This window comes from Hyalella azteca, unplaced genomic scaffold, assembly GCF_000764305.2.
Source record: "Hyalella azteca isolate HAZT.00-mixed unplaced genomic scaffold, Hazt_2.0.2 contig5706, whole genome shotgun sequence".
NCBI classification, from domain to species: domain Eukaryota; kingdom Metazoa; phylum Arthropoda; class Malacostraca; order Amphipoda; family Hyalellidae; genus Hyalella; species Hyalella azteca.
In genome coordinates, this window is record NW_025935888.1 from 499340 (window position 1) to 516824 (window position 17485).

Sequence of the window (17485 nt, forward strand, 5' to 3'; positions counted from 1 at the left end):
TGTAGATAACTGGTACCAGCAGATAACAGGTACCAGAAACAACCCAACACCACTTAATCTCTTGCAGAAAGTATGAAAAACCCCTTGCTCGGATGTAAACAGTTACGGCTTGCGTATACTTTGCCTCGTTTTGCTGCGAGGACAAGACACCAGTTTCTTTTGGCTGACCTCTGATTTGTCGGGCGGCGGAATAATTTTTCCTCTTGGTATGGTTCATTTGACAGAGCAACGATTCCCTCGTGCTACGAGGCAAATAATAATAAAATTTGAGTCGAATGATCAATAATCACACGCACTCCCAAAGACATCACATGCACTCCCAAAGACACGCATCCGCATCGCACCGCCTAGCAGCAGATGTAGAAGTCCTCACGGACTCTGAGAATTAGCTTGCTGCAGCTTGTGGAGTAAATCGGCCGGTCTTCGCACTCCGTCACTAAAAAGCTTGAACGCCATTTGTCTTTAGTTTTCTGTGTGATTCTTAATTAGGCTGAAATTGCTGGCTAATTTGGCCGTTCATTGATGAATCCCCAGTGATAATTAAATTATACACTCAAATTTATGTGCTGCTTACAACTTGTATTGTATCGTCGTATTCGGCAAAGTAGTGGTTCAGAAGATGAAGACAGCGCCTCAAATTATGGCTGATGCTATTTATCCAATTCGGTTTTTAGATTAAAATAAAAGGAATACTTGTCAAGGCATCATTTCTATTCGACATTCTTGGGCTTGTCAGCTGGTCCCATATACTCTTCATCCGATGGCACTTCTTCCGCCATATCAGAGAAGAATTGCGCAGGGTTCCGCTCCCGGGCTGAGTCTAGATTATTCTTCAGATCTCTGGCCAAGCAGCTCTGCAACACACGACATTTGCATGCACTCAAAATCAGGAACAGGGAGAGCACAGATTTTGGATATGAAATTGGGTCAAATAAAATTTAATAGAAAACATGCTTAGACTGTAATAAGCTTTTGGTGCAAAAGTGTTAAAAAATGAGGCAGGGAGACAGGTGTTCAAAATGAGACAGGTGTTCAAAATGTGACAGGTGTTCAAAATGTGACAGGTGTTCAGCATAATTGTCAAGTAGCACATAATTTGTAAAGTGAGAAAGATTATCTACTCGAAACAGCTAAGTACTAGCATCTACACATTATTGTTACTTTTCATCACTAAGAACCATGTACTTCTCACACAATTAAAATTCATCATACTGATTGACATTAAACAATGTTTAATACGAAAATTTACAATCAAAAAGACTGAGAAAACTTACTATTTCTTTGTCAAAATGGGCCACATTTCTTTTCTAGATTTTTTTTTGTTTTCCGCATTAATCTTTTACATTTGAATGCAAAAGAGCTTACTCAAAGTTACTTAATAATATTGAATTATAAATATTTTACATGATACAAGTACCAACCCCTGGGGCCAAGGTTTTAAGGGATCAAAAAACTGCGGCGCAACTCGCCCATGCAACAACACTTCTTCTCACTTCAAGTCACCATGTGGAACAGATTCTCTGCTGGTATAGTTGACGCTCCGCTTATAAACGCGTTCAAGAACGGACTAGATAAAGCTATGCAGGAGTACATGTTCAGATTTGAAGAGCCCATCATCCCACGGACCATGTAAAATTCTAGTGTATGTACTTAATTCAATGTCAGTTTTGAAAACAGATCTGATAAAAATGACTGTTTTAAGAACTCCTGTGAACAAGTCACGAAAATCACAAGAATCAGCAACATGCCAAACTGAGCCTATTCTTGGACACTTATACTCGGACAAAGCAATACTGTACTAATAAAATTTAATATTTATATCGGGATCTTATATAATAATAATATAATATTTAGGTATATATATGAATTATATTATATTTAATACTAATTTTTCATGAACTGGTATGCACTCGAGATCCACTAATAATTGTCTACTCTAGACTCTAGAGATAGCCCTAATTTTGAAGGCAAGGTGGAAGTAGCATAAACACTTTCGTCAGCCACTAAGTTCTCATTCACTCGGAAATACCTTCTTCCTCTTCTGCGTGTTGTAGAGATGCTGCAGGTCCCAAAACTGAACCGTGTCGTCAAGCGAGCAGGAAGCCAAGAAGCGTTGATCACAGGACACTGAGATGTTCTCAATTCCGTACTTCTGATGACGACCAATTACACCCGCGTAGTTGTGTGGGTATAAGTTTACCGCTCTGTCAAAAATTCAACAAGGTTTTCACAATGGTTGCTATCATTTTCCTAAATGTTATGTCCCAGTTCAAATTCTCAAGGAATGCTGGACATATCTGCAACCAATAAAATTAGGACTAAATACCACAGTCACTCTAGCACATGAAGCACGTGAGAAGGTAAACGTTTCACACAAGAAAAAAGGAGAAAAGCAAACGAACAAATAACAAATCAAATAGTCCGCTTGGGCGCATCATTGTGAATATATAAAATTGAAGCCAAATCTATGGTCGTAATCAGTAAATTTTATTACCAAATCATTTCAGCTCAAATATTGAGAAAATGCAGTCAGCCTCTTCTGATTTATGTAACGAATTAATGAATTACAAGCCGGCACCTGATGTAGCCGTCATCGGAGCCTGTGACGATCCTGCCGTCACCGACTGGCACCATGCAGTTCAGCTTGGCGCGCTGCTCGGCCACCTTGTCGTGGTGCAGCGCGAACTCGCCCCACTTGAACAGATACAGGGCGCCTTTTTCGCCGCCAACGGCCAGGCGCGTGCCGTTGCGGACGATTGCGAGACATGATAGCGCTTCATCTTGATATTCAGACTGCAAAACCAGTTAAGTAATATGAATAATCTGTTAGTCAGTGCAAAATTTGGTGCTACCAAGACACAAGACTCTGGGAACCATAAAAAAGTAGTGAATAAAGTATTGAATATGCCAATAATTGTCCCACAATATTATAAAGAAAATGAGTGAAAGTAAATCTCTTGCTGGTGATGCTATGGAATTAATACCTCATATTTTTTGGAATTATTGCTAATATGAATTTGATGCGATATGGAAACCTACAAAAAAAATACGAGACTGTCATTTCCTGATGAAAGTATAAGTCAGTAAAAAATACAAAAACAATGAAATTAGTTAAAGGTGAGTCAACAGTAAGTAATAAAACAACACTCACTAAGAAATGCATTAAATGATGCGTTATTTGTAAAAATCAGTGCATGTAACCGTCAAGAAGAGCAGGCAGCTGTTCTTTCAATCAGAATTAGTACCTATGTTACCAGTATGTTATATGCATTAAAACATATGAAAGAAACCACTAATGAAGCCAGTAACTGATGATTAACCTAATCGTTTTCTCTGGAAACTCAATTTCTTAACTAACATCATCATGACGCCAAGCCCAGTTTTGCCCTGGGGCAAAATATTCTTTTGAGCTTACTAGAAAAAAAATGTGACATGCTCTTGTACAATAACCATTGTACCTGAACAATAAGTTTCCTTCGAGAAGTGTTGTAGGCAGCAATTGAACCATCATTCAGAGCTGCAACGAGTGTTCGGCCGCTGTCATCAACAACCATGTCATTTACAGTCTCCTCGCCACATTCAAATTTGTGAATAGAATTCTGTTTTCTCAAATCCCACAGTTTGATATTCCCATTGTCATCGCCTGATGCTAGTAAATTCTCATTTACAACACAGAGACTGTAAACTGGATAATCATGAGCATTCTTAATGTGTTTTAAAACTTTCCATGTGGCTGTATCCAGCACAGCCACACTTTCGTCTTTGCTGGCAGTAAACACAGAGCTTCCATCTTTACTGAACTTGACACATCTCAGACAACTTGTGTGATGCTCAGAGCTATGAACTTCTTCTGTGCTCTCCTTGGTATATTTGTAACTGAAAAAAATGATCAGATTTAAATTAAATTTGAAGTAGTGAAACCACATATACATTTGAGTATACTACTTTGTAAAAAAAACTAATGGAGACCTTACAATTTCTACAATTTACTTTCAAAGCAGTCAGGAATTCAACCTCCACATAGCCATAGTAGATCTACCCCCTGCTTGCCCACTGGTCAAATTCAGTGAGACTCTTGAGGTGATGAAGACCAAGTTTTCTAAACTGGGACAGCCCAGGGACACCCACTTTCAATTTGTAAATGAGGGGGGACTTTAATCTACCACATATCGAATGATCCTGATGAGACCATTAGGAGGGTTTAAACCTTGCTTAAAGTTAGGAAACTTGACTGAAGCAGTTAGCTGATTAGCACCTGCTTGGTCAACAATTTCACATGCTAATGAGGGGACACAATACTCTTTTAACAAACATGTATCTCGAATAATAACTTGTCTTAAATAGTGCGGAGAGAATTAGTTATAACTCACCAAACAACTTCAGAGTCAAGAGTTGCTACAGCCAGCAACTGGGCAGATGGATGGAATTCAATATCAACTACTTCAGCTCCAACATCAAGGTCAGGAGGTTGTTCCCGTGTCTTCTCAAGTGCAGGCTCTATCTCAAAAACTTCCTCCAGGGTAGCTCCTTTTTCTTCGTCATCACTATCAGATGACAACCAATTATTGTCCTCTTCTTCAATTTGTACTTCCTGCAATAATAAAAATTGATTATAAGTGCATGAATGGATATATAAAGATATTAAATTTTGAACATTCAATAGACATGATAATTATTTATTAAACAATACTCAAATTATACACAAAAATGAACAAGCTTTAGAGACAAGGTCCCAGATTTTCACAAAAATTAACAAAAAAAAATGGAGTACTAACTTCTTGTGACCTTTCTGACTGGCTAGGGCCTTCATGAGAAACATGTGCTTGAGGTTCCACTGGTTGATTGACGGCATGATCATCCATGTATATTTCAAAAGGTTCTTCCGAATCACTTGAGTAGTCTCCGTCTAGGCGCTGCAAAATGATGTTGACATTTAAGTACATACATACAATTTATGAATAGTAAATTATTTGTAATTATTATGGATTCACACTGAACAAAAGAATATTTATCAAGAATTGCAGTATTGCACAATGAAATTTTCATACTTGTACTCTTAATAGAATTCAGAATGAAAAATTTACTTTGAAATATTATCAGGTGCTTTTCAGAACACAATAAATATACAAATGATCAAAAATTCAAAATAATATTCAAATGTCAGTTCAAAAAGTTTGGAAATTTTTTAGCTTTTATTCAGAGAAGTGTAATAAAAAAGTGTTTGTATACCGTCGAACAGGGTAAAAAGGGACGGTTTTGAGCGTTTTTTGTTAATAACTTCTTTCCATGAAACATTTCATAAACAAGTTTGGGCTCATTTTAAATGTCTTTGCAAGGGCTATCATATGGCATCTCCAAAAAAAATCCATATGCTATTTGTAAGGTACTGGACACAATATAAAAGGCTCCTGAATTAATCTGGAAATGGGGTAAAAAGGGATACTTGAAATAAAACTCAATTTTAAACATTTGAAGCATGCAGAATGTACTCATCTATTACTAACAGTACTTTCAAGTCCTCCTCTACCTTTGTAAATGATGTAAATGTAGAATAAATGAAATTTTCTGTGATTTTTACTTGGTTTTTCTTCATTGATGTAATATTACCTTATCCATACATTTTTTTGTGGAAATGGCCACCATTTTTTCTTGGAATGAGATATGCAAATTCTGTCGATCACATTTTTAGGCCAACACTAGTGTGCGACTTTTACGTACCTAAAGTAAAATTTTTCAATACGAAAAATATTTTTTCTGCTACAGACCTTAGCAGAGGTACTTTTCCAAAATCTCACTTTCACACTTTTTTTCAGGGATTTTTTAGAGATAATAAATGTATGATTTCTCAACTTGCTTTATGCTGCATAAATAGTAAAAATGTTGAACTTTACACCACTATTTTTAGTTTTGCAATATTTTAGGGTAAATGCGGTAGGTATATTCCAACACATTAAGGACATAGCAAGAAATGAATGGCTATAAATAGATCACCGTATGCGCAACTTGAGTTCTGATTGGTTTACGTCACTCTCAAAACACCACACTACGCGCCAGCAACAATGAAATGTCACAAACTGTTGTCATATTTATTTAAAAGCCTTTAGAATTCAAACCTACAAAATCCCTGAATTCCAAAGCTGTGTGTGACTAAATTCTGCATATTGTAAGACTAATTCCTGCAGCGCTTCAAACTCTATTAATTTATAATTCCGGTGCCCTGTGTTGGAATTCCGACACCCAGTGTGAGCTGTATTGGAATATGACACGGCTCGGAAGTCGGAACGAGCTTAATTAAATATTTTTAATTTTTGGACAGTGCTCGCAACGGGCTGTGTGTGTCTAATTCCAAGCTGTGTCGGAATTAGTTTTTATGTGTCTAAAACCGTCGCTTAACTTAATCATCTATTAATTTATTTACCACTTGAAATCAGCAGATATAAGTTAGTTAGTTAAGTGGCCAAATTTTTACTAGCGCTTCAGCTATTTAGCTATCTCGCACCAAAAGTCAAGATGAACATCACCATAGAGGTGGAAGGTCTCAATTATTCATCACCCACAAGGGGCGAAAGGTCTCAGATGTCCAGCCCGCTGAAGCTGGTTCGAAAGAAGCAGCGTTAGCATCTCAAAGAGACAAAGTAGATATAAGTATACTTGAAGGATTCCTAATATATTCACAGACTTATTTAAAAGTCTCAAACCATAATATTCTTTCCACACTAACAGTTTATCACAGCACTATTTGGTAGCGCAAGGTCAACTATCAACTTTGACACTTTTTTCAATGTTCTCACTGGGTGATGTGCACTGTCTCTCTTTGGATCTTTTACCCTAATTACTTTTAGCTGCTACAAGATTTCTACAAAATCTTGGAGGACTGTCCTTTTTTACCCTGCCCGTCCTTTTTACCCCGTTTCACGTTTGATGGTACATTTATAACTTTTTTATTTTATTGTTTCTCAAGATTAATCATTTAAATCGGACAATTTACAAGGACATAATTATTTGTACCTAAAATATCAGACAAGACTGAAAATTGGAATGAATAGAACATAAGAAAATGCACTAATGATCATCAAATCTCATAGGCTAGCATAACTATTGTTATGCTAGGTTGCTAGCCTTAGTAGCCTATATGATTCAAGTACGGTATCAAATTAGAAAAATATTGCCACTAAATGCTTGTATCATTCTGCATTCATATGAATAGTTATAGTACTTATAGCTTATAGTTATAGGCTATACTAGTAATATTGTAATAATACTTGTACTAGGAATAGGCCTAACACATAAGCTTAGCCTAGGTGCCATAGCAAAACATACATTCATGAGTTCATCAAGGATCTCTGCACTTTGATAGGCATAGTGGCAAAGCAGAGAGTTTTTTAGACTCTTCCTCAAGTTCATTTTTGAGTCCTATAAGTAGACCAGTAAAGTATCTTGGATACCAGAGTTATCATACATAAGAAATCTGTTAAAATCTGGGGTAAATGAGGAAATTAAAAATGAACTGATTCTAAAAAATCTCTGGTTTGCCACTATGTTGATAGGTCAATAACTTAGTTAGCAAGTAAAAGAATATTAAAAAAAATATAGTCCTTAACACTAATAGAACCTGGAGAATGCTATTGTCGTTCTCACTGCAGTCTGCACTCTGCACTCACTCTGCAGACACTGCTCTTGTCTAAATCACCCATACTTTAACAAATTCTTTTCAGATGATCTGGATCATGTGACCGAAGTTATGTCTCGCAACAATATTAAACATGTACAGTATGGCCCATAGCTATTGGCCTATTAGTCAAATTCATTTTTTGAGTCATATAACTTCAAATATAAGTAGACTAGTAAGTATTTTAGATACTACCATTTGAACGACCACATATAGTAAAAATAACTTCAGAAAAACTTACAGGGTCAGGTAGAAAACTCCGCATGCTAAAATCAGCCTTGGTTACAGTAGACTCACTGGCCTCACAGACACAGTCAATACTAGATGTGGATTCCTCAACGTTGGATGTACTCGTAGAAGTGAACTGTAGGAACTTCGTCCGTCCGGTGTCATAGTATATATACTGAATATACATGGTTGAGCCATGGTGTATAGTGACACAAGTGTAATAATTTATTAAAATTTCTAACCGAGTCATGCATGAGAAATGAAAGAATGCGATAAAAACTAAATCAAATGAGCTATATACAAAACTTTTGTATCATTGTATGCAGCCGTATCATTGTATGCAGCCGTAAATGTTACGAATTAGAGTAGTACGAATTAGAGTTACGCACTCGTTTTTATGAAACGAGTGCGCACTAAAAAATCTACTTATATTTCCGGAAGCAAAATATTTCATTCTTTGTATAAGTAATAATTTGGGTTCACACCACGAAGCACGAACTAGAGTTGTGTGCCCAACAGTGTTGTTCCTATTCCTAAATTATATAAAGAGTACGACCTCCACAGTCCACACTACTGACTGATGACTGAACTTCAAGAAAATCAGTCGAGGCCTTCTAACCTTGGGAGCGCAGCCGTGGGTAACAAAATTGACTCGTAAACAGGCCCTGGGCCTAACGCCAACCATCAGCATGCAATATCTACACATAGCCTCAGATCAATGAGCTGTGGCTAACTCCGGCTAACAGTAAATCAGTAACTTGGTAGTGCACAACACAGCCACTGCTTCACAGCGCCGAAGCCCAACTGGCCGGAGCGCAACAGGCCCTACCGCAACAGGCGGCGCAGGTTAGGTTAGGTTATCTGTTGCGGTAGGGCCTGCTGCGCTCCGGCCAGTTGTGCTCCGGCCTGTGACTGAACTGCGCTGTTGTGGTGGGCACTTTGTGTCAAAAGCCATGAAGATGCCCGGCTGCGTTACGCTCGGGAAGGTTTATGAATCGCACTGTGGACTTAGGCTATGCTGGCCTCATGCTATCCACCCCTAACCTTTGGTGGATAAAATGAAGAATTACATTACTTCTCGCTTTACACTTTCCGCAAATTCGATATCCTCAATTCAAGTCAAATAGCCTGGAATGCAGAGTCTTCCGATATCGTTGTATAGTAGAGACGGCGTTGGTAAATAGGCAAAGTTCAGCTTGTCGCCGACTCTTGTAAGGAATCTTATATGAACCATAAATATACTTGTATGCTTCGATAAAGTCACCGTGGAAACATCGAGAAGAGACTTGAAAGCTTATCATGATATAATATTTCTTCATATGACTTGACCTCCAAGCCTGAAATTATCCTTGCTGCACGCCATGAACCAACTTGATTTTTTAGTTCTCGTGTTTCGGTAACAAAATGGAGTTTTCTCAGGTGCTGAAGCAAGAGTACGATAAACAACTTCATCATAGTATCTATATCAATGTAGTCATAAGAGAGTATGATCAGTCCAAGCAAATTCCAAATCGGTTCCAACCATCACTGTCGAATGCTTTTCAAGTCTAATAAACACATCATTCACTGGTGCATGGTTCTCCTTCGTCCAGTATCGAAGAATCGGCAACAGGCCATGAGCCTATTTCTTCAGGACCGACGCTTCTTTTCTATTCAGTAGCCGAGTGAACAAGAGTTTAGCGGTATAAGACCTGCCGGATATGAAGCCATGTTGACAGTCTGGCAGAAGGCTCGTGAATAGTCGAGTGATCAAACACTTTATGCCACAGAGCTAATTCCGCAACTTTACCTACAACACTAGACTGATACGGCGATAGTCTGCCTGCTATACGTAGTCATTTTTCGTTGCGGTTGTTTCCGGCTTGAAGGTGAGGAAGTAGCCGTGCGGTGACCACTTGTTACATCTGGACACAGCAGAATTAACTTAATGAATTTCAGTATTGTATTTTGAAGAATCTTGGAGATATTGTCAGGTGGGCTAACGGTTTTAAATCAGAACTCAAACCAGTATGGTACTCGTAAACTACGGGGAAGCGAGGTGATTTGTTTGTGCTAAATAGGTGATTGTTGCTTTTCTTAATGCATGATGAAATTTTCTGCGAAAGTTGTCTCCTCCAAGAAGTATCCGAACAGATAGATGCAGGTCACCCACGGCTTGAGTACCAGTGATCATCACCTGACGCTCCATGTGATACTGAGTGCATGGTGCATGTCAGGAGAAGATGATCCACGGTATCCACTCCCCCCCCTCACCCTCCCCCGCAATGGAAGCACATGGGAGTGTCAGCCATGCCAAATCGTTTAAGGTGTGACCGAACACCAGCATGGCCTAAGCGAAGACGTGTATGTACCAGAGCAGCACGACGAGAGAAACAGGCCACCCATGGAACAGGGGACGGACAAATCGGTCCGCACAAAAGAAAGATGGTGCCCCTTCTCTTCAACAGCCAATGCAGTAATCTAGTCCAGTTCCCAAGACCTGACAAAGCAGGAACGCAGGTTAGTACCTTTGCATCTTTGCAACAGCATCTGCCTGCTCATTCCCAGCTATGTAAGCATGAGCCTGAACCCACTGAAACATGTAGGCGCATTCTTTTACGCTCATTCAGGCCCTGGAGCAGCTGACGAATTCGATATTTAATATCGTAACACGTATCTGTTGGGAAACGTAGGAGCTGAAAGGCCGCAAGTAAATCTGGGAAAATAACCCAGTATAGAGATGTCTCACTTTCAACAAGCGCCAAAGCATGTAATGTGGCAATCTATTCAGCTGGCAGGATGCCACCCATGCCTCCATACAGCCTGGTGAAGAAGCTTTGCCTGATGTTTACTAAAAATGTTTACGTCAGCACACAAATGTGTAGTGAACAACTCCAGTCTCTGTTGTAATAACTTGAAAGAAATGCGGCTGACAACTTTACCGCGATAGCGACCTCCTCATCGACATCGATGTTGAACAGAAACGTAACGATAAAGATGATGAAGGGAGAATTAGGCGCTAATTAAGATGAAGATGTGGCTACAAAGGACAAGATTAACGAACTATGCTTCTTGTGTGGCAACAGGTATCACAAAAACTTACTCATTGTCCAGAGTAGGATGTTAATTAAATAAATTGTAACAAGGTAGACTATTTTGCCGAAATTTGTTATTCAAAGATGGCTACTGCTACAACAGCCATGATCTGTCACAAGTACCTTTTACTGACAATTCTTATAGTGCACAAGACACAATACCTACTGTAATCGCTAGGTACGCCGTATCTTCTATGCGCGTTTCGTTTTTAACCGCCATATAACACTCAATAGACAGGAATTTAAAAGTAAAGTAAATAGCCAAAATTTTCATCATTTCTTATAAGAGAAAACGTTTCGGAGTCCAGCTCCATCGGCAGTTCAAAACCTAGAACACAGGTACAAAAAAATTAGTAAACTAAAATTCTCATTCAAACAATTCACCTAAACTTGAGGACATTAGAACTAAAATCGAAGATTACAGAAATAAAAATGAGATGACATGTAGAGAAAGTACTATCTATTTACAAATTGTAGAGGATAGGAACTGAATGCAGCATTTAAACTGGGTTTCTGTTTGAAAATATATAATGATTATAAAATTCGTAGATCAGAAACACCGGTTGTGGAGGCTAAAACTCTAAAATCACTATTGGACACCGTGACGTTGCACTGCTCGGCATGAATACGTACGGCTGAATGAGGGGGATGCGCAAGTATGTTCCCTGTTCTATAACTCCTGCCCCTATGCTCTGCAAGCCTAGTATAAAAATTGCGCGATGTCATACCGACATACGCAGATGCGCACTGCGCACAACTATATTGATGAACTAGGGATGATCGCATAAGAACAGGGAGAGGTTCTTTGTACTTGAAAAACGAGCTAATTTTAAAATTGTTCACTAGCAATACATTAAGATTTACATTTGGGAGGTATTTAGAGAATAGATCTTTCAACTCCTTTGCCATCGTCTCAGATGCGGGGCCAAAGTAAGGAAAAGAACAATAAACACGATTCCCTGTCTCTTATACACATCTAGATGTGTATAAGAGACAGATTATAGGTGGCGTAACGGTGGGTGGCCAGGTCTGCCGAAAATCGACAATAAAACACCAATAAATCGAAAGGGTGGCGAGTATAGGTGGGAGTCATCGATGAATCATCGATGAGTTATAGGGTCTGAAACATCTATGGCACATTGCAGACAAATCTCTTGTGAGCCACCGATAACCCTTTGCCCAAACTGAACAGTGCACGAAGGTATAATTGCCACTGTAATTTATCCAACGTAGAAAGGTGTTATTGGGTTGCGGGTCATTCGAGATCAAGACGAAACCATGACTTCATTTTGTGTGCTTGGCTTTGAAGATTAAGTTCTGGCAAGAAAATTTAGCGTGAATTAGGTGGATTCCAATAAAACTGATGAAGAGAAGCAAGGTGTTCAAAAAATTGTCACGCCAAAGTGAAGCCACTGGCCATGTATCAGACTGTTCCTGATATAAATTTGTAGGAACATCCAATGTTAATCTTAGTTTTAAGTAGTTAAATCTTCAAATTTTCGAATAAAATCAATCCTTTCGTAAACATCCGAACTACTTCTAAATTGACTTTTTCTTTCTTCGTAAGTTCCGTTAACTGTAACCGCACTACTGCCTTGTCCTCCAACGTTTGGGGTAAGCTCTTAAATAGCTCCTAGATTGTTCCTCAAACTTGTAATATTTCTTTGTATATTGATTGTACCTAATATTGACTTCATCTTAATGTGTATTGTTAATATGTATTCATCTTAATATGTATTGTATTCTATATGTATTGTATTCATTCTACAGGTGCAACTCACGGATACATACACTTAAATACACTCTCCAAACACGCATCTCTCTAGATTAGTTTTTCTTCTAAATCCCTCATCGCGTTTGACTTAGCTTATAGCGGTGTAGAACCAACTTACCGCTATAAATTGTCCGATATACAATGAAAACATTTTGTTGCAATAAATACAGTTTTTCCATAGATGACAGCAAATCCAATTTTTCATGTTCACCTGAAATATCGCGTAAATTTATTGTGAATTTTGCGTATGCGCCAACTGGCTGTGTTGGAAGTATTGCGATCAATTGAGACTAATTATTGTGTCATTAGGTATAAAATTTATGAATCAATCAAGTGTGTTCCATTATATTTACAATATGCTCAAGATGCCCCATTTATCTAAACTCAAAAGCCACGTTGACGTAGTCGACAGCGGCTCGGCTTCTTTGTAAAGCACAACGGCTATGGCATCAAGCGCAGCCAGCGTAGTCGACAGCGGCTCGGCATCTTTGTAAAACACAGCGGCTAGATATCGAGCAGCGAGCGAGTCCAGTAAGCACACGTTCATACCGGTTGGGTTGACTTGACTCGCGTCGGCGTTGAGCTTCTTACTAATCTTTACCATGTCCTGCTTGAAACATGTGCTTTCCGGGTAATTTGCTTGTCATAAAAGTATCCTTTTTACGCAGTGGATACAAGTAAAAATTCGGTTTTCCATCCTGACTTCGATTTTGAAATTTAATATACAGTCAGATAATTATTTAGCCTAAATTTCTAAGAAAGTGGCCCCGGTATCTGTCATACGGTATCTGTCATACGTGTTCACGCCTGACATTTCAAAATAGTCGTGTAATATAAATTCCTTATTTTACATCAAAATATTCCTGGTGAAAATATATAGAATCAAACCGCTGTCAGAATTGGTGTAATGTTGACATTATAAAACTTCGATGCTTATTAAGCATTTCCCCATAGCCTTTATTCCGAGCTGAACCATCGTTTGATTGTTATGGATAAATGAAGTTTCTTTCAGCGGGTGTTTACTCAAATGCAGCAGCATGTTCAAATAAAATTGTTGATGGAACCATCTAATCATCACGGTGGCAGCATTAACTTCTCTCATTTGACGAAATTGATATTTGCAACACTTCAGTTAAATCTTTTAAAATTACTCGACTGCCATGTCTTCTCCGATGGCACAAAGGTAGAGGCTCGGCTTCGCGTGCGGAAGATCGGAGTTCGAATCCTGCAGGGAGGGACTCTTCTTCAAGTCGATTTCTCACAAGGTATGTGTATGGTACTCTGATTATTTGTATCTGCTATATGTCTGACATTGTTACCTGTAATGCCTTGGTGGATTTCCATATGTAGCCCTTAGAATGGTGATTGTATGAAGCAATATCAGTAAATACGAAAGCATCGGATTTCAAACTAAATTTAAAATTTTATCGACCTTATTTTAAAGGTGGCCATCGGTGTCTCATAGACGCGCCACTGGTGCCAATGGGCAGTTATTGGTGGAAGAAGAGTTTTACGGGTAGGGGGGCCATCGGCAGGTTATAGGCGTGGGATAGGCGGTGCACGCCACTCTTAATTCACTATATAAATCATAGTCGCTCCACCTATGGCGTCCGCTGATAGATACTCAATAGACATAGTTACTCACACATACTTCTATGCGTCGTTTTGAATGATTTGTGTTTTGAAATTGTCTTGGTAAGAATTTCCAAAGCAACATATGAGACTCGCGTCTGTGAAATGAGAAAGAGAAAAATCGCTATGGATGCAGATAATAGGAGATGCAGTGCAATGCAACAGCTAGTCGCCTCTGAAGACGTCAATCATCACAAATTATAGTTGCATCGACTAGTCGACTCAACTAATCGACGCAACTATTCGCCTCGTGTATAAGCACCTTTAAGTGTTGCCAAAGATCGATGAAATGGTGAACAAGCTTTCTACTTACAAATTTTCTTACCGGTTGATCTGATGAGCGCATATCATCAGATACCTAAAGATTTGTGACAGGACAAAAAAATTACAGCCTTTGAAACCAATGGAAGGCTCTACCAATAAGAGATACCAAGATCGCTTATGGTGTCACCGCTTGTGTGACAGTATTTCAGCGTGCTGCGTATAAGATGGTGTGTAGCGGATCTCGCTACAGAACTACTTTTGTATTTAGGAAATGAATTTAGAGTGAATTCATGCTAGCGAATCACTGCTTCCGCCGGCAACACTTATTTCCGGTTGAACACTTCCACAGCACTGCCACTGCCCACTCTCACAGCTCATTTCTATAGGTGCTTGTACTACACGGGGACATTACAGGCGGCAAGTAAATCTGGCAAATGTCTTCCGCTTGGTGTTTATCTGGCAAGTATGCCTGTACACGAGGACAGTGTAAGGTGCCGATATCTTCTCGTTCGTGCCCGCCAGTACATCGTTAGAATCTGTCGAGTGAGGTCTATGAAAATGGAAATTGAGATCATCTTCAACAACTCGAGTCTGTACGTTGTTTTTATATTCTTTATTCTAGCTCTTAAAATGCAACGTCGGGAACAACTAAACACTGACTAATAAGGTCTTCTCTCAGTTGCGAAATATTCTTCATTTTGTTGGAGTAACCAGCATGGCGAACATTCCACATGTGTTCTAAATTTTTCATATATTTGGAATATCTCAAAGAACAATTGAATATCGTCGGGACTCCACTTTGTTGGGTTCTTCTTAGAACCATTCTGGTTCAAACAAGCTATGATTCACTTGACCCAAGATGCGTCACAAGAGCGGCACAAACCCTCTCATCATGGCTGAATCAGCCCAACTGACCGCATCTGTCTCACCCCATGGTCGAACTAATATAATAATAGCGGTTTCAGCGTTTATTACGCCGTAGGCCTGTCGCCGATTCCTAACATCGCACAACATTCACAGCTTGATGCGGTCTTGATCTCGCAATCTCACTGCTACAATTCTGCTGATCTTAAACGCCCGGCCTCCTTGCCGATTCTGACCAGAAGCTGGCGCACAGAGCTGGGATCGAACCCGCTCCTCCCTGCGCCAATCTTGGTAATCTGCTGAACTTTTAACCACCACTGGGCCACCCTGCCACTAATATAAGGTTGACCCACGGCGATGACAATTTTTCCCCGTTCTGCGCATCTCTAGAGTGACGTCACTGCGGACACAAAATGTAAATAGTGTAGATCAACACATGGTGTTTATGTCATCTTTGAAAGCATTTTAAAAAATTGACCTCATCAAAATGCCCAAGGAAATTTATTTACTGCATGCAAATAGTCTTATTTTAAGCAAAACTGGTGTTACAAATAAGTTTGACATCACGAGGTGACGTCACAAGAGTAGTAATTTGCAGTTTGCCACATTACAAGCTCTCAGCCTCTCAGGCCCAACGGTCGTCCTCGTCTCCTCGAGGTCGACCTGTGGCTTTAAGTCAACCCAGTGTAGACACCCCGAACAGAAGAAGAAGTACTTTGCCAAGCCAAATTGCCGTAGATGGTAGAGGTATTGGATTTGGAGAGCGTCGGAACTTAGAACAAGTTCCACCGCACTCCGCAGTGACTAGTCACTAATCACTATTGATACACTGAGGCTGACTCCTATGGTGAACAAAAACTGCCATGGCACGTGGGTCATGGTTCGGAATCCGATACTGGGTCAGCGTCATTTTTGAGTTCTATAAGTAGCTAGACCTCTATAAGTAGCTAGACCAGCTGCAGATGTGCAGGTCTTGTCCTTGAATGCTCTTTGTATGAGAGCTTGATGGCATAATAAGCATAAGGCATTCACTTTCTTTGTGAAAAGTGAGGGAAGTGAATGCTATAAAACCAGCAGTCTAGCTCTTACTCTAGCACTGGGCGTCATAGTGGCAAAGCAGAGAGTTTTTTAGACTCTCCTTCAAGTTCATTTTTGAGTCCTATAAGTTGACCAGGAAAGTATCCTGGATACCAGCCTTATCATACATAAGAAATTGGTTTAAATCTTAGGTGAATGAGGAAATTAAAAATGAACTGATTCTAAAAAATCTCTGGTTTGTCACAGTGTCACTATGCTGGGCGTGCCTTGGCCTAATGCAAAGAGCATTCAAGACCTGCACATCCGACTGATCCGAGCATAGTGGCAAAGCAAAGAGTTTTTTAGACTCTCCCTCGAGTTCATTTTTGAGTCCTATATGACTAATAAAGTATCCTGGATACCAGCATTATCATACATAAGAAATTGGTTTAAATCTTGAGTAAATGAGGAAATTAAAAATGAACTGATTCTAAAAAAGCTCTGGTTTGCCACTATGGATCCGAGACTCACCAAGAGTGATTTGAAAACTGAACTCAGAACTTGTAAACAAATCCTAGTAAATAATAGGTTTCCAAAATCCAAATAGAACTGTTGACAACTTGACAGTGGAAAAAAAATAGTTGATTGAGAAATAACCAAATCAATAATGAGACAGTTTATAATGAAACCGTTAGTCTGTCACAACTTCACAAGTTCACAACAATCTTCTACCAAAAGCAGATGAATCAAGGCCACAAACACAAAGTAGGATGAATGAGTCATTGAGTCCTACAGTCAATCATCCATATTCCATAATAATATTAAGAGCACAGCACATAATGGAAAAATAAAACTTCTGATCAACAAAAATGATCTCCAGCTAGGCTATCGGCATTCAAACGACAGGATTTGTCCAGACACTGATAATATTTTCAGAGTAGCTAGTTTTAAGATTAGATTTCA

At 39.2% G+C, this 17485-nt stretch overlaps 1 protein-coding gene across 1 annotated transcript; it reads right to left on the reverse strand.

Moving 5' to 3' along the window:
- Positions 1-693: 693 nt before the first annotated feature.
- LOC108675481 (WD repeat-containing protein 55) lies at positions 694-8127 on the reverse strand. Its single transcript, XM_018163508.2, has 7 exons — positions 7911-8127; positions 4776-4913; positions 4371-4591; positions 3459-3876; positions 2579-2793; positions 2030-2204; positions 694-854 (listed from the first exon to the last, which is right to left on the reverse strand). The coding sequence occupies exons 1-7, from the start codon at positions 8082-8084 to the stop codon at positions 711-713; spliced, it is 1485 nt and encodes a 494-aa protein (XP_018018997.2). The 5' UTR covers positions 8085-8127; the 3' UTR covers positions 694-710.
- Positions 8128-17485: the final 9358 nt, after the last annotated feature.